This window comes from Suillus fuscotomentosus, assembly GCF_016647785.1.
Source record: "Suillus fuscotomentosus strain FC203 chromosome Unknown F5891scaffold_3, whole genome shotgun sequence".
NCBI lineage: Eukaryota > Fungi > Basidiomycota > Agaricomycetes > Boletales > Suillaceae > Suillus > Suillus fuscotomentosus.
In genome coordinates this window covers 1,385,977-1,404,149 of record NW_024539515.1, presented here as the reverse complement: position 1 = coordinate 1,404,149, position 18,173 = coordinate 1,385,977, and the positions used below count along the sequence as shown (strand labels likewise).

The window sequence follows — 18,173 nt, the reverse complement described above, 5'->3', positions numbered from 1 at the left end:
CGTTTGAATATCGAACTTTGTTCATTTGAAAACGCCGTTCGCCAGGATAGTGAAAGACTGCTCCACACACAAGCATAGCACCCAAACACCGCGGGCAAGTAAACCTTCACGCATAATTTTTGGGGCTATTTCACGTCCATTCGAGTCAGTTTGTCGGAAAGCCTTCCCGGTTTCTAGGAACATATGGCGCCCTTAATGCGCCTCGTTCGAACGCGATCTCTGCGCGTTCCTCAGCGGCGGACCCGTGGATACTCATCATCAACCACGGGACCCCGGTCCGCACATTCTCAATGGTATGCATCCATGATTCCGGGTATGGTTCCGGTGGCTCTTTTGGGTTCCGCTGTGTACTTGGTAAGTGGTATCGTCTTCGCATCGTGGCTCACTGGCGTTTTTCGTTGCTTTCCCTCGCGTCATGATCTGAAATCAACGTGTTGTCATCTTTGCTGATTGTGTGCTTTGATTTGATCAGGGGTTGCAGCTATTACAGAGCCAGCTGGATCACGAGAAATTTCTAGATGAGGCACGAGACCAAGTACGTCAACTCGAAGCAGAGGTGGATAGGTTACAGGAGGAACGAGCCCTGCAACCATCAGTAGTCTCATCATCACCCAACCCTGCCTCTAAGTGGTGGCCGTGGTGATTTCTATATAGGAATACGTGTAATCGTCGGTTGAAGTCATCATCTAGGATTCATAATGAAATTCGCCAGCCCCAAACCATAGTTTATCTACAATAAATAAATTCACGACCAAGGCGGAATCAAGCATTATAATATCAGTAAAGGGTATTATAAAACAATCAAAAAATGTATGCGATGCGAGGTGATGGGTGGTAACAAAAAGATGCATGATAACATAGATGAAGCACACGAGGAACTGTCGAACGCTGGAAGCATGTCAACGCTTGCGTTTGCGTACGGAAAGAAGCGAAAATTAACATGCTTCAATCACCTCTTCTTCATTCAGATCATGAATAGCTAGGGCCATGATGTTCAACTAGTCAGGGCCTTGTTGACAAGCGCAGTTCTATACTTGTCGTGCAACTTTGCACAGCTACCAAATACCAATTAGGAGTATAAACGGCAAATGATAATAGAATATATTACCTCAGGACCGCGGCTGCAAGGCCAGTGAAGGACTGGACAGTGTCTTTCCACCCTTTGATCCTACAGATATCCCACGCTGCAACACAGGGATGTCAGAGGGGAAATACCTGTGCAATCAAATTACTCACAGACGAAAATGAGATCCATGGCAAGCTTTGCCCTTGAGATCTGGAGCCAGTAGTTCTGCTTTTCTAAGCGCGTTAGCTCACGTTCGTCGATTTTTGATGTTTTTGGTTGTGACTTAGAGGTAGCTCCTGAGAGCGACTCTTTGTATGCCCTTGATTGAACTGGAACAAATGAGCGACCGGATTTGAAGCGGTAAACAAATCAATCGTTTCACCTTCTCGTCGAAGGCCCTCAATGACCCCCAATTCGACCCCATTCTCTACCAGACCGACCAGTGTGGAAAAGAGCCAACACCAGTCAGCAAACCGGGCCGCACGCTCTCCCAGCTTGGATCCTATTATGCCAAGCCGGGAAAGTGAGTGTATATCATCCGACAAACCATTTACAAGCTCTAGGAGAACAGGGGGCGGAGCCGACAGCAAAGCTCGGAGGACCGGGTGCGAAAGGAAGGGACCCCCCGATGATTGCAAAGATTTGGAGGATGGCGCAGAGGTAGCTGTGAAGCTGTGAGGCACAAGGGAAGATCCGGAAGACGAGAAGGGTACGGATTGTTGCGCTAATATTTGACTCAGGGGGGCTAACCAGTTGAACATGATAAGCATTTTTCTGTGTGCCGTCAGTTGTCAATGACGATGTCAATGTCAAACGGTTACCGACCTCGTGAAAGAAAGCCCCCATTTTGCATCCCCAAGCCTTCGTGCAATTTCCCGCTGCCAAGCGGACTTCCTGTTACGAAATAAAATCTTGCTGTGGAAGAGCAGATACACACGTATCGAGTATTGCATTAATTTCTACCCCAAAGATGACTTCTGTCACTTGTTCAGTAGGTGTGTCATGGTCACTCACAAATGCTTTGTCTCGTCCGTTACTTGTAACAAACATATCTCGCCACACCTCGTGAGCCCCAACTAACTTTTCAGCCTCTTTGACATGTACATCTTCCTCGTCTAGCTCCACGATCTCGTCTTCATCTACCTCCGCCTTGTCTGCTTTAACCGTCTCTCTGTCCTGTTCTTCCTCCGCCTTTTCGTCGTACACGCTAATACTCATGCTCATATTCCTAAAGTGCGACTGCGTAGTACTGGGGCGCGGCGTACGAGGCGGGTGCGCAGAAAGAGGATTCATTTGAAAGGAAGATGACATATCGAACGGAGTGGGGGTGTAGAACGGCGCCTGCATCGAGTCGTGCAGTGAGCTAGAAGATGAGCCCATTTCGTCGCCTGAGTGCGGGAACGATATCGAAGACATTTTGTGTTTCGGAAAGCTCAAATTCGATCAACGGGATGAGACTACGGGTGGCTAAGACAAAGGTGAGGATACTGGACAGCGCACAGGAAACTTGTAAGTAACTGTGAGTCTCGTATTCTCACGGAAGCGGGCCGGGCAATCGACATATCCATAAGACCAAACAAATGTAAACGCCTTCACTCGAGCCTTGCGGCTTCGACGATTGGAGTCTGACTTCAGCTTTACTGCGTTCAAAATTGTCTCTCATTTTCCTCTTGTTGGAGGAAGGATGACAACAAACCTGGGACTCCGTTCTCCTATTTCGCGATCTGGTGCGGTATCGCCTCAAGCACCTAGACCCGCATTCGATACGGAGGTACTGCGAGCATACGTGAAAAAACTATTGCCAGCAACGCTTTCGCATGCTGTGTGGCCACATATTGAGCGTGACCAAGTAAAAGCTTGGATGAAGGAGATAGGAGAACGCGTCAAGGAGCGGATGGTGGAGATTCAGCCACATGGATTGTACGTGTGATGACTGACCGCTTACATTGAACTCATCTCGTGACCCTGTGTTATATACTCGACACAGTAAGTATATGGTCTTGGTTCAGATCACGGAGAATCTGGGGCAAGGTGGCCGGTAGGAATCATTGCGATCTGTAAATTGATCATTGATCATCATTGATCACTGCTTGTAGGTCCCATTTGGTGTCTCACTGGGAAGATGGGGATGTCTGCTTGAACGAACTCTTTTTCAATGTGGGCATATTTTTGATATACGTACTGAACCTTTGATCCGCTAACACATGGTTTGTAGGATTCGCTATTCTGCACATGTACTGCCATCGCCGTGCGAGCTTCGTGAGATGGACTGCCGTGACCTCCTAGAGCTTCATTCTCGCGCATTCAACGATACCCGTAATCACTTTCACTAAAAGCACGATACTATGTCACGAAATTGTATAATTACTACACAACTACGCAATCGTGTTTGCAACTTCGCATTAGACCCTGAGGCTCTAATTCTCTGCCTTATGTGCTCACTCTGGATCAGATGTATCTATTGGAAAAATTCTGATGCTGAGAAAGAAGCTCAGGATTATCATCGGTGGCTTGATGCATATAAGTTCGTCATGATTGCTCTCTTACTTGAAGGTCGTTCTTCGGGGGCTTTCGACGATGATGCGATCTGGTCAAGATGAATTTTACGTTGACGACTGAAGCGCCCTGGGATTGGTGGAAATGGACTACAAACGGGATGTTCCTTGGACTAGTCCAAATCTGAAGGTCGTTGAAAAAGTAACATTCAATCTTGAGATCGATGGCCAACAAACCTTGAGGGATGCCGGCTGTTCCCGCCCATATCTTATCTCACAAGGGACGGAGCAGTTCGGGGTATACCAGCGTGTTTTATGAGCTGTATGCGAGGAACGGACCGTCATAGACACGCCTTTTGATAGGATCATCATGGGGCACGTTGCGAGGCCGTACGCTTCCTACCTTGGTACTACAAACGAGCGGGACCGGAGATCGCATTTGCCATCGCCTCGTGTTTGACTTGAGCTGGAGTCAGGTACAGCAGATACCGCGGAATCAAATGACGATGGGCCGCGAGACGTTTCTCGCACAGGGATGCGGCTACCTGTGCGTTGTTTCGGTCGAGGATGCTTCTATTGATGTGACTCAAGTACGTATATGCGTGAGAGGAACCCTGTTTCTGACCGTGTATCGGTGACCAGTGATGAACTCTCGGTGGGGTAGGTTCTAGAAGGTCATATTTCTCCAATAGACACAAGCGCTCCGAAAGTTATCCGTTCTAGTGGTTCATTTAACTTCGGTCGTATTCAGTTAGTACCTCATTGTAGACCATCATCATCCCCTATATCATAGATCTCTCCCGGCGGACCGTCTTACGTCGACGGTCCTCTCGAGACGCAGCCACCTGCCTCGACTGAGTCTCTTTCAAATCGATATTTTCGAGTACTCGTTCTCACATCCCTGATCGAGTGGGAATGTAAATGTATCAATCTGATCCCGGCTCATATCATGACATAGCTCATTGTCGCTATGGGTGGGTGTGGACATTCTCTGAATATCATTTCTTGGTAAATATTAATATTTGCGCGCCTACCTCTTCAACAAGACGTTAATCCGCATTTGTAAAACGCCAACTTGCCGACTACATGTCTGCTAGACGAGTGACCTCCGGGCCCCAGGATAGGCTGGTCTACACTCCCATGCTTCCTATCGTGCGGCGATACATGGCCAAGATCGAACCACGGAGGATCTGAGCGATAGGCGTGCTAGTGGCGATGCGCCTTGTTCGAGATCAAAATGGGCGCCTCCTTAAAAATCGAACCAGTTCACATCTAAACATACAGGTTTTCGGGGTCCCTTCGGTCTGTTTGCATATCACAACCCGATGTCCTCTTACCGCTTCAGATATGGTTGAACCTACCTAGCAATGTAGCACAGGCACTCCTGCGAACTAGTTCCAATATGGTTGCGTGCAAATCCCAACTAATGGAAGTTGAATTCACGCGCCCTAGCGAGAATAAGGAGGTCCGAGGACCGGTCACGAGGACCAATACAACCAATTTTCACTTTACAGACGCTTGAGCGGATGGAAGTGCGGAACGCCGACATTGCCAACAACTCATTGTCTCCGAAACGTTTCTCCACAAAGCCAAGATTTCAACCGCTTTTGTATGTGACACTCTAGCAGGGATGCTTTTGCCCGCCGTTAAAATAGACAGTGAGAAGACTCGTCGGAGAAGGTAGGAGAAGATACGGCTCTAAACTCGTTGATTTCCCGGTGCTTGTAGTCGTTGCCGCCGCATCAACCAGTATACTATCAGCCCTCATCAGCCGCACCAAGATTCTCATGACTAACAACGTCAATGTTCTATCCAGGTCAGGACTGCTCTTGAAACAAGTGCGATGGTAACATTCGGAGACAACCATTGCGACGATAAAGGAGGATCTCGCATTCTGGGCCCATCGTGAAAATGCACCTCCGACCGACTGCGGGATACGAATGTGGACGTGAGATAAGAGATGATCCCTGAAACATGAGGGCCGTTAGAGCGGAATGAACATCTCCTGCTCTCAAGACTCACACTAATGGCAATGCCACACTACCATTAAGCATTGGCACCAATCCATATGTCTCTCATCAGATCTGAATACTATTAACAGGTGGCCGCTTCGCGACAATCCGATGATGTATGGATTGTGGCGGTGAGGGACCATCGCTGAGTATATTGGTACGCCACAAAGCCTCAATGATCCAAGAAGGGCTGGAGCTGAGAAGCAACGGCGGTACCAAATAAATCCGAGGAAGCTACCCACTTGTCCTTTTGAGGGGACATAATAGATAACGCATCTCGCTGGCACAAAGATGACCAGAGCCGCCGATCCGCCTGGACGTGCTCTGCGCGGCGTTGTCTTGCGAGTGACCCGAATGCGCCTGTATCATCTTGGCATGGTCAAAAAATACCATCGGGCCATCCTTAATGAGAAATTTAGCTCTTTTATTTTAATCAGGCCGATTATTGCGAATTATCCCCATATTGACAAGTGGTAATGAGAGGGAACGGAACGTTGCCCGTCTTCAACCAATTTCATCTTTCTACGAGAGGATTCATCCGAGTGCGCGCGCCCATTTACGTAAGTGACATTGAGCCTTCGACGAGATGTAGCTGTGCGACAATGTAGGCGACAGGGCTCGACCTATAATTCCATCTTGATACCATCTTGACTAGGATGGAGATATTCGGCTGTCTCTGGAAAGTTCAATGTTAATGCCTCATTCAGAAGCTTGCGGTAGGACTACAAGAGAAGTGTATTAACAAGGGTAGAGCAAAACAGGGAGGTACTTACGTCAATAGCTGCTATCTTTCCGTTCATGAATTGATTCTCAGTAGCTGCTCTTTCTAGCCGTTCTTTGGTCAACTGCATGGGGTTGCGTGCGTTGTCGATATCAGACAAAACTTGAAAAGGTATCATGGTCCGAATATCCTGTGCTTTGTTATCAATGGACATAAGGTGATTGACGACCTCGTTTCTGACCGTTGGGATTTTTAGGATCATAGACAACTGAAGCAGTAAAAAGAACGCACGCCCCAAGGCCTACCAGCTTTGCGCCACCTGGCCTATCACGATCTTTAGTGGAGTCGTTGATGACAGTGGTTCCAAGGTTGTATAAAGCATTGGCGAGCCCAAGAAGTTCTAATTCCAAATCACCTTGGACACCAGAAGGCGGGGGTGACTGAGAAGAGCGCGGTGAATCTGGCGCATGTGAGCTTAGTGTCTGGGACTCGGGATTGTATGAGGTCATCTGGCGTGCATGCGGTTAAGAAACAAAGTATATTTCATTGATTACTATATATAATGTAGTAGGGTTAGGGTTAGGACCTATAAAAATCGAAAAAAAAGATGGCCTGCCCAGCCAGAGTGGCCGTGGCAGGACTGGAAAATATTGAGACGGTGCATGAGCCGGAGCTCATACAAATCGTGATTACCCTCTGTATGGACAAGGTCGCCGTGCTATGAAGGGTCCCCACGGCCCACAAACCCGGGTACATGAAGGAGCCTGTGCCATCAAGGTAAGTATGAGTTGTTACGATCTCAGCACCAGCCTTATATACCTTTGACACTTTGTGCACGGACCACCTTTCGGATAGTTACCATATACGGAATGTACTAAAAGCAACGAATCAAGTGGATGCGTACAGCTTGGTTCTCTGAATCTCAGCTTATATGCCTCGATGTCTCTTCATTCCGGAGATACAGTTATCCGTTTTTCAGTGGATTTTTGTACTTGACGCGAGCCATGAAAGACACGCCGCTCAAGCTACTCTTGCTGCTCTCGCAAGGACTTGTAGGGCCTTTCATCATATAGCTTTAGATATCCTCTGGCAACAATTTGGCACTATCGCAAGAGCGATCCAGTGCATGCCTCATGACTTATGGGGCGGAGACGCGATCAAGTCTGAGTCAGGCTGTATTTGTTTAGTAAGAGGGTCTTCTGACTGTTTTGTTTCAATTGCTAACATCGTTTGCTCGTGAAATTTGTCAGAAACTTCATAGGCACTTGACCAAAGATGACTGGAATATATTCCGCAGGTATGCTTTACGCATCCGTCACCTCAGTCTTGCCACCCAGGACGTCCGCCGCGGAAAAAAATTGATGGTTGACATTGACGATGAATTACTCGCTTGTCTCGCCTCCATGGATGCCACCCAGCCGCTCCTGCCAAATCTCACATCCCTCGAGTGGATTATCTATGACGAGAGAGACTTGAGGCTGATCCGTCGAATCATGACCAAGTCTCTCACGTCCTTATTCCTTGAGGTCTGGGCCATCTCACCAGTTCCTGACCTGCTACAGTTCATCTCCTCGATTGCTCCTACGTGTCCCTCTTTGCGAAAATTGACCGTGCATTCAGTGGCCCTATCAAGTCATCTTCGCAACTCCGTTTCTCAAACTCTTTGCCATCTGCATCATCTCACTACAATTCACTGTGGAATCATCGATGCCGAGGTTCTGAACCATTTATCACGTCTGCCATCTTTACTAGAGCTTAAACTTGCTCTCCAACCAAATGCCGAATTCCAGAACGAGCTTTCATTTGAGCAACTTCAAGTGCTTGACGTGCATGCACAGGATATCCCATCTGCTGTTGACCTCGTGAGCAGAATGCGGAACAAGCTTACGAACCTCTCGATCTTCAGCGATGACCATACAGGAGCATCTGTCTTGGCACAATTATTTCGTCGCCTCTCCACTTCCGTCAGTCACTACTCGCTTCGTCGCCTCCAAATTATGGTTGCAGAACGTCCTCCACATGACTCGTTCTCTGTTTTAAAGCTGGAAGATCTCCATCCGCTTCTGTCATTCAACCGATTAACGCACGTACATCTTGATATAGGGTGTGGGATCTCTTTGGACGATGTTGCCGCCTTAGAATTGGCACAGGCATGGCCAAATATCATGCAACTCGTGCTGAACAAATTCCTGGAAACCCCTCTGCCTTCGTCAATGTCCCCAATCGGACTCCTGTGCTTCCTCAAGCACTGTCCCAACCTATTGGAACTAACGCTTGAAATCGACTTTTCCTTTATTGAAGAACAAGACGACCAGTCGCACTACTGGGTCGGAGACACCACTCATCAGCATCTTTCCATTTTTGATGTTACTTATTCCAAAATCCACGATGCAGCAAAAGTGGCTGCATTCTTGTCCGGTATCCTACCGCGTACAGTTCATGTACATTATTCGTGGATCTATGCACTGGACGATCAACGGGAGTATGCAGAGAGGTGGAATGAGGCTTCGAGACTCTTCATGCGGATGAAGAGGTGAGCAAGTATTAATCACTCGTTACTGTTAAGTAGGCAATTTGGAAGACAAATCGTCGTTAATATAGGTATGAGTATATATCTCAATCTACACAGCTACCTACATACCGTGTTCAACTTACATACCCCTTACAATACTCTGTCGATAACAAAATACAATATCTACTAGTTCTTTCCTGTAACTTTCCTGTCCATTGACCTTCACATGCTTACGTCATTACACCTTCTGTCCTTGACATAAACCTCCTCCTGAAGAACGGTTCTCCTGATGAGCGGACTAGCTGACGAACTCCTTGCCGACATTGACGATCTGTCAGACGGTGGTGCTGAGGAATATGAAGAGTCCGCTCCAGCAGCTGCGTCCTCCACGAGTAACGGCACCAACGGACTGAAAAGAAAGGCTGTCGAAGATGCAGACATGTCAGAGGCAGAGGAAGGCGCCGAGGGCGAAGAAGCCGAAGCAGACGAAACTGGCGGATTAGTCCTCGAAGGCGGGATGAAGCCCGCAGACGAACTCGATGCAGAGGATGTACAGCGAATGGACTTGGGAGGGATCGAGGACGTCGACTCCGTAGCGAAGCTAGAAGGCAGCAAACGAATGGCAGACATATTACAGGCATGCACCGATGTTATTTGATGAACCCCGTGTTTGAGCTCACTTTGCGTTCAGGAAATTGAGAAATACCAAGCTAATCCCAGTACACCGGAAGCGATGTCATTACCAGCTCATCTGAACCCGGAATACACTCTCATCGTGCAAGCAAACAATTTATCTGTGGATGTAGACAATGAAATTCTCGTGGTACACAAGGTATGGTTTGTGGTTGTTAATGTCCAACCCCCTGACTTCGTGTCTGTAGTTCATACGCGACCATTATGCAGCAAAGTTTCCAGAGTTGGAGCAGCTCGTTCCAGAGCCTACGCAGTATGTCCGCGCGGTTCGCGTTCTCGCCAACACAGAGGTAAGAACGGGTTCTACGCAAACCATCTCTGCTCACTATCAACTCACAGGATCCCACAAAAGCTGACCTTGCAGGTGTTCTTCCGCCTGCGGTGGTCATGAGTGTGCTCATAACTGCAACAACAACAAGTGGTCAAACACTTACTGACGCCCAGTGGGCTGCTGTCGAGAAAGCTTGTGACCTTGCGGACAAACTTGAGGAGGCACGTAAAAAGGTGAGCAAACGTCTCTTCTGCACAATAAACGTGGTAACTAATGAAGGGTGAACAGATTTTCATGTACGTCAGCTCAAGAATGAATGTTCTGGCACCAAATCTTTCAGCCATCGTTGGTACCACTACAGCTGCAAAACTACTCGGTGTGGCAGGCGGCCTCGGTCCCCTCGCCAAAATGCCCTCATGTAATGTCCATGTATGTTGCAGTTTTACTCTGCCTACATTATTGGTCTCACAATTTCTCGTAGCTGCTGGGCGCTCAGAAGAAAATTGCTCTAGGCTTCTCTGCATACACTCAACGGCGGCACACCGGTTTCGTCTTCCAGTCTGACTTAATCCAGCAGACGCCAGCTGAATACCAACTAAAGGTCCAGCGGACAGTCGGAGCGAAATCCGTTTTGGCTGCACGCATGGACCTCGAACGGACACGAAGAGATGGTCAGTTTAGTTCTTGGGTGTTGACGGGTCCCTGGCTGATGGTATACCAAGGTTCATATGGCGAAGAACTTCGCGAAAAAATCGAAAAACACATCGATCGGCTGGCGGCGCCACCCCCTGCTAAAACCACAAAGGCGCTTCCCATACCCAACGATGGACCAAAGAAACGTAGAGGCGGCAAGCGGCAAGTCGTCCCTGGAATTTTACATCGTTCTCGCTGACACACTTGTAGGGCACGCAAAGCAAAAGAAGCGTATGCACAGACGGAACTTCGGAAGCTGCAGAACCGAATGGCATTTGGTGAGGCTGAGGATGAGGTTGGCGCATTCGATCAGACTAAGGGTCTGGGAATGATCGGTGTTGGTACGGGTAAGGTCCGGGCTGGTATGGGAGAGGCGAAGAGTCGTGGTAAGTATTCTACCTCCTGTTTCATTTTTTTCGAGATCTAAAACGTGTCAACCTCCGCAGCGAAACTCTCCAAGGCGAACAAGTTGCGCACTGCAACGCTTACGCGTGCTGCACAGGGCGGGTCGTCAACCTCTGGAACAGCAACATCGCTGACGGTCACACCTGTACAAGGTGAGAACCGTTGTGGAGCTGGCGTGGAACGAATCACTCATCTTTTTTTCATAGGCTTCGAGCTCACAAATCGTGCTGCTGCTGCTCAACGAGTGAAGGAAGCAAATGAACGCTGGTTTGCATCCGGAAATTTCTCATTTGTAGGACAGAAAGGCACGAGCAGCAGGGCATAAGGCAGGGCATTTGTCTCATCAACTATCTTACGCACACATTATGTCGCTTCAGTCGCTCTGGGAAATACGCATAGCATTAAAATTATCATTGCGGCGTGGTAATACAACTGGCTACTAATCATCCGACCTAGGTCATTTTGAGAAATATGTGAACATAAATGCAGGAATTGATACGAACATGGATATGAGGAACAAACAAAATGATGGGACGTGCACGAAGACAGCACATGGAAAAACATCGACCTGAGAAAACGTCTATTTATGCAGGCATACCGGGATGTGCAGTGGCCACTGTCTCCCCGGAAATCACACTCTGGGTTACATCGATGAAGCCTGATTTTTGACCTTCGGTCAGTTTGCTCCGCTTTAACCGATAATCCCGAATAGCGGAACGAATAGCATCCTCTGCTAGCACTGAAATATCGCACGTTAAATGTATTCACGAATGTGCTGTGAGAAAAGACTCACTTGAGCAATGAAGCTTCACAGGAGGAAGACATAACTCCTTTGCAATTTCAGTGTTCTTGATTTTGCCAGCTTCCTCAAGGGTAAGACCCTTGACGCGCTCAGTCATGTATGAACTAGAAGCGATGGCACTGCCGCAACCAAACGTCTTGAACTTGACATCACTTATGATGCCGCTTTCGTCTACTCTGATTTGGAGTTTCATGACATCTCCACAACTGACCCATAGACATAAGTCAGGGTTTGAAGGTCAACGAAAGGAGAAGGAACTTACGCAGGTGCCCCAACCAACCCAGTACCGACATCAGTGTCGTGTTTGGGTAGAGAGCCCACCTGGAATAACGGGGACTATGGTGAGTCCTCGTAACCGAACGGTTTTAAAAACACGACTCACATTTCTTGGGCTCTCGTAATGCGAAATGACATTCTCGTGGTAACCACGGGCGAGCACTGGTGCAATACCAACTCTTGCAGCCTTTGGTGCTATTGCAGAGCTGAGTCCGGTCTTTGTGAGTGCTGAGCGGAACATGGTGGATAATGAAAGAGAAGTGCGAGAAGATCCAATTTCAGAGCGCCTATTAAGAAAGGGTTTTCGGAGTTCGAATAACGTCACAGTGGGAATCTTATCTGACAAACATTTCTCTTATCTGATTTGGTCTGTGGGGGGGTTACAATTCTTTTTTAGGCAATCATCGTCATTGACAACGCTACCCACCATAATTCATCGCGAGAGTTTTTGGCAAACGCGGCAAGCCGCTGCAGGCCCGCAGTTTACTCATATCCCCAGGGATTCCAGCCTATTTTTGACCTACGCAACGAGCAGGTGAATTCGGGGATTTCGGGCGCGTGGGTAAGCTCGTGATCAGTAGCTGACGTACGTAGTCAGATTGTCGAGAGAATTTTGACGTAGTCGCACTCACACTGTCAAACTGGTCGATCTCGTGGCAGACGGAGCACGACGGAGTTCGAATTCAAGCTGATAATATGCAGTACTTATCTCATTTCATAGCGTTGCACTACGAAACCCTTCTGTGTGATTACGTGGCCCACCGGCACTGACATATTTTAGAACTCCGTGCTTAGCCTCCGCGAGCCAAGACATGGCGGCAGCTCCGGCCCCTAATAAGAACTCGTGAGAGTAAATTACCATTCCCGTCAGTCTTACTATCAGGTTTAGCATCTCATTGAAGTGAAGTCCAATTGATCATGTCTCTGGCGCGTCCTTCAGCAGCTCAACAACCTGCTGACACTCTTCCACCAACAGCAAGAGCAATCGCTCTTCTCCTTGCATCTACGCCAACGGTACAAGATGCGCAACCAGGCGTTTTGCATCAACTCCTGGAGTTCGCCCATCGGTATACCGCCCAAGTACTGTCGGATGGACAGTTATACGCAGAGCATGCAGGGCGCTCCGGCGCATCAAAAATAGAAATGGATGATATCGTCCTCGCCATACAAGCCCGCGTGGGCTGGGAGTTTGGTGGTCGCGTACCCAAGGAGGTGAGCTGATCATGCTGTCCGCTTCATTCGCCTGGCATCCTCAAACACCTTCCTGCAGTATATTTTATCATTAGCATCTCAGACGAATGCTACACCACTTCCTTCTGTGCCAGAAGTCTTCGGTGTTAGGCTCCCGCCCTCATCCGAGACACTTACTGCTGTCAACTTCAATCTCGTGCCCAATAAACCACCACCAGAAGCGAAACTCTACGACGAGGAGGTCGAAGAGATTGAGGAGGAAGATGAAGATGAAGATGATGAGGACCTACCGGACGGTCAGGATGATGATGAGGATGCTGATATGGAGCCTGCTGCCATACCATACACCAATGCAGCTCCCATAACACCGACCGATGTTGACATCAGTGCCGGCACACCTTTACCTGTCGTCGCAGCAGAAGCACTAGAAGAAAACAGCGACGCAGAAGAAGCGGATGGTCTATTTGGTGGAGAAGGTGATGATGACGACGATAACTCAGGTGATGACGCAATGGAGGAGGTGCAGACTACTGGAGACACACAAACAAACGGTGTGAAGCGAAAACTTGTCGAGGAGGATGACTATGACTAGAGACTTGAACACTCTGATTAGGTTTTCTTGCGACGGTTGAGAGGTGTATTGAACATGTATTGTAGCCTACTCTAATATGTATATGCTATAAGGTCCGCAGACTAACCGCTGCAATAAACGTTCTGATAGTAACATAACGCCTACTTTTGCAATAAAAATGCCACCAATATCACAAGAAGGGCCAGAATAAACAAAATAATCATGGTCCATGCTGCGGGTTGCTTGTCAATTTCACGGCCACTAAGGTTCAATTACAAAGCTTACGTTGACCTGCAAAACTCTCTGGTACAGTAACAATCCTTATCGAGTTGTCAACACCACCGGATACGAGCAACGTTGAGGTAGGGCTAAACCGAACAGTGGTTATAGGGAACTCGTGCGCTTTGAGTATAGACAAGAGCGGCTAAGGTTCGATATGAGTGCATGATCAAAGAGTTCATTGGTGACTTACGCTCAGAGTAGTACTGTCCAGCATTCCCAACGTATAGTCTGATGAACCGAAAGCAAGGAACTTCCCATTGGGACTGAAAAAGAAAGAGATAGTCTGAGACGGACACGACGTGTGCTTTGACATAATTAACCACAGACCTAACGTCAAAACACGTCAAGCCGCCTTCACCCGCTTTGCGGGAGCCCTCCAGTGACATGGGCCGAGCAGAATTCTGCTCTCCACTTAGGTCGACTCTCCATTTCAATATGTAAGCCTGCATTTTGGCCATCTTGGATTTCTTCGCGCGAGGCGCAGCAGTATTGACGGCCGTAAACAGCGTGCTGAAGTCTGAAGGGTGAAAGCTGCAATAAAATTATAATCTTACATGCTAATGTCTATTATTTCACTCACCGCGCGGCGCGAAATGTTACAACGGACTGTGCAGGAGCGCCAGGAACCGAAGGAATATCGACCGTGTCCACAAGCCGCAGTTCAGGAGTCTGGCTCGGTGTCCTAGAATGTACTTCCTTCTCCTTTCCTTTACTTCTCTGTTTTCCCTTTTTCTTCTTTGGTGTTTTCTCACCATTATCTTCCGATGGTGGCTTCGGAAGTGCGTATACTAACAGGTTCAGATTGGTGGCCAGTACAAGCTGGGAAAGGCGTCGTGAGGAACACGGGATGAGATGAATGAGATGAAGACGCACGTGTGTTGGCGAGAATGTCACATCGTAAATTTCACCTTTGGGTACTTGAACAGACTGAGCAACAGGCAAAAGAGAAGGGAATGCGAGAAGAGATAACTACAACACAATGTTAGTCCATGCAAACAACAATAGTGCTGTCTTTTACATCACGTTCGCCGGCCACTGCCAGGAGTTTTCCATCCGGTGATATGACGGTTACACGCTGCGTTGTCTATGTAAGATATAGAGTAAGTTCAATAAAGAATGAGCTACCTGGTAGTCCTCAAGCGCTCCCGAGGGCAATGTACCCCGTGTAGCTCCTTTAATTAGGCTGTGAGGAATGGTCAAAATTGTGTAAACATAAACGCGATGGAACGTACGCGTTTCCAGAATCACTAATTGAAAACACCCTGCAATTCTCATTTTCATCTCTTTTTAAGCGTTCTTCGGAACTATTAATTCCACAGACAAAGCTTCTGCTCTATGGATGTTTGAGAACCTTATTCACCGTCAAAAAAGTAGTGCCACAGACCTCTGGGTGAGCTGCAATACTCATAGGGGCGTCCTCGCCTCTCTCGAGCTCATGCTCACAGAGCATTTTAAGCTGTCTGTCTTGAGAGACATTGAATAGCCTCTACCCCACATACGTCAAACTGTAATTTTGAATATAGTTCCAGTTACTCACCAATTTGTTCTTAATCCCACTCTTGGCAGCGCCACCTCCGCCTCCGACGACCATCTGGTCGGAAGCCACGAACGCACATGAATACACTGGAAACGCGGGAAGTGGGTGAGTAGAATGCTGCGCGCGCATTGTATGGCCGCGAGTCGACTAATTGAAAAGAGCGTAATATAGGGTGGAGTAATACAGTAAAGCTGAAGCTGATATAGCACGGGGTGACCGGGTGTACTAGTAGCTCGCTGACGGAATGAAACTCTGCACCTCAAAGCGCGACGTGTGCATTGTAACTAATAAACGTGCGAATGACCTTCCAAACACGTGCGATCATAAAAGTACTTCAAGTAGCCGCGAATGACCCCCGACCAACCTTAACTTAATTGTGTTGCAGCGCTTGTGCACGACGTCTGACACGTAGAGTCTGCAGTCGCAGACGAGCTGTAGGCCAACTGACAATACCCCCAACTGACTCTCCTCCGTCAGTAATTTAGTTCTTCTCGAATTGGCTAGTTCACTGACAGTAAAGGGGATGTCGGCCATGTTGTCCTGACTCTGAACTGCTCTTAGGCTGTTGTTCGTCCTTGAGTTATTGCGGACATGGACTTATCATCATGGTTCAAGGGCAAAAACCACACGGCCAGCATCGATGAGCCGGGTATTGGCCTGCCGCACCTCACGTTGCAGACTGGCATCGGCATCACAGTAGCCATTGCGGGGAACGTGCTTATCTCGCTTGCGCTTAATTTACAAAAGCTTGCACATATCCGACTCGAAAAAGCTCAAAAACAGGCGAGGATGGAACGCGAATTACATATATCGGGCGATGCACGGCGTTCCAGAACACCACACGATCAGAGGCCTTCTGGCGATCCCGCTACTGGCTCTCATGAGTCCGAGACACAGCCCTTGATCCAGGGCTCTTCTGCCAGTCATTCACGTGCACGCTATGGCACTAGTACCTCACCTGGGACTAGACGTGATGATTCGAGGAGCAGGAAGAGCACTTCTTCAGCGCGTGGACGGAGGCCGGGACAGCCTTCAAGGCAATCCAGCTTGGTATCGCGTTTTATTCCATTTCATCTCGGCCAGCCCAGTGGCGTTAATGAAAATGGATCACATACCCAAGGAACGTTGGCGATTCCAGTAGACGTGATCCCAGCAGAACGCATAGTTGCACTGAACGGCAATGACAGGCGGGCACCTCCCTCACCTGAGCTCTGGAAAGAAGAAGGTACGGAGAGTGACTACTTACGTTCGAAGATATGGTCAGTTCTTGATGTAATTCTAGAAGGTACTGCTACTGATAACGAATATGGTTTCAGGTGGTCTGGATTCATTTTAATGAACATTGGAGAAGCTGGCAACTTCATATCCTATGCGTTTGCACCAGCCTCTGTGGTCGCTCCTCTAGGCACTGTCAGTATATTCTGTTAGCTGTTTCCATCTTTACTGATTCATATTACAGTTCGCACTCATTGCTAACTGCTTCTTCGCTCCACTCATTCTAAAAGAGCGTTTTCGCGTGGTAAGATAGTACCTCAGCTGCTGTCGAATCATGTTTATGGGATTGTTTTTTTAGCATGATCTCGCTGGAATCTTGTGCGCAATGATAGGAGCGATCACTGTCGTTCTTTCTACGCCTTCCACTGATGGAGGTCCGCCGCCGCCCCTTACACCAGAGGCCCTGATTGCAGCTATATCACAACGTTCGTTTGTAGTATTCACTATTATATACCTAGTATGGGCCGTGGTACTAGCGGGACTCAGCGAAGGTGGTTTTGGTAGGCGAATTGTGGTTGTTGACGTCGGGCTTTGCGCAATATTTGGTGAGGTCAGTTCGAATCACACCAAATATGAGCTCATAACAGCGTCAGGTGGATTCACAGTTCTAGCAACTAAGGCTATCTCCACGTTGCTGACGGAAGAATGGGGCAAAATATTTGCGGAGTGGATAACTTATCCTGTCCTTGCGGTATCTTAGCGTCGCTTTTCATTCCGTTTAATGTGCTGATCCTGTTTAGGTTCTGATCATCACAGGCATTCTCCAAATCCGGTTTTTGAACCGTGCGCTAAAGCGTTTTGACTCCAAAATTGTCATACCTACGCAATTTGTGCTGTTCACGCTGTCTGCCGTTATCGGATCCGCTGTTCTCTACAAGGACTTCCAACGGGCTACATTCCACCAAATGGTCACATTTACGTATGGATGTGGTGCGACATTCGCGGGGGTGTTCATCATAGCGTGGGCCAATGGGAACAACCGCGAAGAAGTAGGGCACCCCGCCAATGAGGTTAGCAGGCAAACAGGCGACACAGGCGAGCAAATCGCACCGAGTGGAAGCGTGCGGGGCGTTCCTGTAGGATCATTGAATGCACGAAGTCGCCCGGCTCTTATAATACCGAGAGCTGTGCGCGAGACCCCGGTGCTCAGGAATAAACCAAGCACGGTGAGCTTGGCAGGGTATTCTCCTGCACGAAATCTGCTACTTGTTCATACCCCACCAAGGGATCGAGCGGATTCTTGGGATCGGGACGTGGAAAGTACTAGTGGAAGCATTACTTGAAGCAATTTATGATATTAATATTTCAATATTATACTTATTAGCAACGCAGTTCGGGGCAATTAGAGTCATGCGCTATTTTAACACAAAT

The 18,173-nt window shown here is 48.2% G+C and overlaps 10 protein-coding genes across 10 annotated transcripts; 6 read left to right on the top strand and 4 right to left on the bottom strand.

Moving 5' to 3' along the window:
• The first annotated feature begins 51 nt into the window (after positions 1-51).
• F5891DRAFT_368910 (uncharacterized protein) lies at positions 52-710 on the top strand. The gene is made up of 2 exons (XM_041371577.1): positions 52-354; positions 473-710. The coding sequence occupies exons 1-2, from the start codon at positions 184-186 to the stop codon at positions 641-643; spliced, it is 342 nt and encodes a 113-aa protein (XP_041232948.1). The 5' UTR covers positions 52-183; the 3' UTR covers positions 644-710.
• Positions 711-994: 284 nt separating this feature from the next.
• On the bottom strand, positions 995-2,482 carry F5891DRAFT_940685 (uncharacterized protein; the record flags this gene model as incomplete). The annotated part of the gene is made up of 6 exons (XM_041374288.1): positions 995-1,055; positions 1,109-1,184; positions 1,237-1,395; positions 1,449-1,840; positions 1,892-2,025; positions 2,081-2,482. The coding sequence occupies 6 exons, from the start codon at positions 2,480-2,482 to the stop codon at positions 995-997; spliced, it is 1,224 nt and encodes a 407-aa protein (XP_041232947.1).
• Positions 2,483-2,750: 268 nt separating this feature from the next.
• F5891DRAFT_940892 (uncharacterized protein) lies at positions 2,751-3,329 on the top strand (the record flags this gene model as incomplete). The annotated part of the gene is made up of 4 exons (XM_041374308.1): positions 2,751-2,986; positions 3,054-3,104; positions 3,163-3,223; positions 3,282-3,329. 4 exons carry the CDS (start codon positions 2,751-2,753, stop codon positions 3,327-3,329), a joined length of 396 nt encoding a protein of 131 aa, XP_041232946.1.
• Positions 3,330-4,952: 1,623 nt separating this feature from the next.
• F5891DRAFT_1161403 (uncharacterized protein) lies at positions 4,953-6,819 on the bottom strand (the record flags this gene model as incomplete). The annotated part of the gene is made up of 4 exons (XM_041365256.1): positions 6,586-6,819; positions 6,347-6,530; positions 6,217-6,295; positions 4,953-4,984 (listed from the first exon to the last, which is right to left on the bottom strand). Exons 1-4 carry the CDS (start codon positions 6,801-6,803, stop codon positions 4,953-4,955), a joined length of 513 nt encoding a protein of 170 aa, XP_041232945.1. The 5' UTR covers positions 6,804-6,819.
• Positions 6,820-7,209: 390 nt separating this feature from the next.
• Positions 7,210-9,021, top strand: F5891DRAFT_1001328 (uncharacterized protein). The gene is made up of 2 exons (XM_041360172.1): positions 7,210-7,480; positions 7,545-9,021. Exons 1-2 carry the CDS (start codon positions 7,226-7,228, stop codon positions 8,829-8,831), a joined length of 1,542 nt encoding a protein of 513 aa, XP_041232944.1. The 5' UTR covers positions 7,210-7,225; the 3' UTR covers positions 8,832-9,021.
• F5891DRAFT_1001325 (uncharacterized protein) lies at positions 9,022-11,256 on the top strand. The gene is made up of 10 exons (XM_041360171.1): positions 9,022-9,443; positions 9,498-9,638; positions 9,688-9,789; positions 9,839-10,003; positions 10,059-10,199; positions 10,252-10,441; positions 10,493-10,625; positions 10,674-10,849; positions 10,910-11,020; positions 11,075-11,256. The coding sequence occupies exons 1-10, from the start codon at positions 9,096-9,098 to the stop codon at positions 11,191-11,193; spliced, it is 1,626 nt and encodes a 541-aa protein (XP_041232943.1). The 5' UTR covers positions 9,022-9,095; the 3' UTR covers positions 11,194-11,256.
• On the bottom strand, positions 11,257-12,262 carry F5891DRAFT_1001324 (FeS cluster assembly scaffold IscU). Its single transcript, XM_041360170.1, has 4 exons — positions 12,053-12,262; positions 11,933-11,991; positions 11,662-11,876; positions 11,257-11,607 (listed from the first exon to the last, which is right to left on the bottom strand). The coding sequence occupies exons 1-4, from the start codon at positions 12,185-12,187 to the stop codon at positions 11,453-11,455; spliced, it is 564 nt and encodes a 187-aa protein (XP_041232942.1). The 5' UTR covers positions 12,188-12,262; the 3' UTR covers positions 11,257-11,452.
• Positions 12,263-12,864: 602 nt separating this feature from the next.
• Positions 12,865-13,786, top strand: F5891DRAFT_1137045 (transcription initiation factor IID, 31kD subunit-domain-containing protein; the record flags this gene model as incomplete). The annotated part of the gene is made up of 2 exons (XM_041364824.1): positions 12,865-13,158; positions 13,217-13,786. 2 exons carry the CDS (start codon positions 12,865-12,867, stop codon positions 13,727-13,729), a joined length of 807 nt encoding a protein of 268 aa, XP_041232941.1. The 3' UTR covers positions 13,730-13,786.
• On the bottom strand, positions 13,787-15,770 carry F5891DRAFT_1001320 (WD40-repeat-containing domain protein). Its single transcript, XM_041360169.1, has 11 exons — positions 15,528-15,770; positions 15,375-15,476; positions 15,223-15,323; positions 15,116-15,173; positions 15,009-15,065; positions 14,864-14,959; positions 14,571-14,809; positions 14,318-14,521; positions 14,181-14,253; positions 13,994-14,132; positions 13,787-13,940 (listed from the first exon to the last, which is right to left on the bottom strand). The coding sequence occupies exons 1-11, from the start codon at positions 15,654-15,656 to the stop codon at positions 13,870-13,872; spliced, it is 1,269 nt and encodes a 422-aa protein (XP_041232940.1). The 5' UTR covers positions 15,657-15,770; the 3' UTR covers positions 13,787-13,869.
• Positions 15,771-15,896: 126 nt separating this feature from the next.
• On the top strand, positions 15,897-18,172 carry F5891DRAFT_1001317 (magnesium transporter NIPA-domain-containing protein). The gene is made up of 6 exons (XM_041360168.1): positions 15,897-16,786; positions 16,844-16,937; positions 16,987-17,046; positions 17,101-17,347; positions 17,396-17,493; positions 17,543-18,172. Exons 1-6 carry the CDS (start codon positions 16,119-16,121, stop codon positions 18,083-18,085), a joined length of 1,710 nt encoding a protein of 569 aa, XP_041232939.1. The 5' UTR covers positions 15,897-16,118; the 3' UTR covers positions 18,086-18,172.
• Position 18,173: the final 1 nt, after the last annotated feature.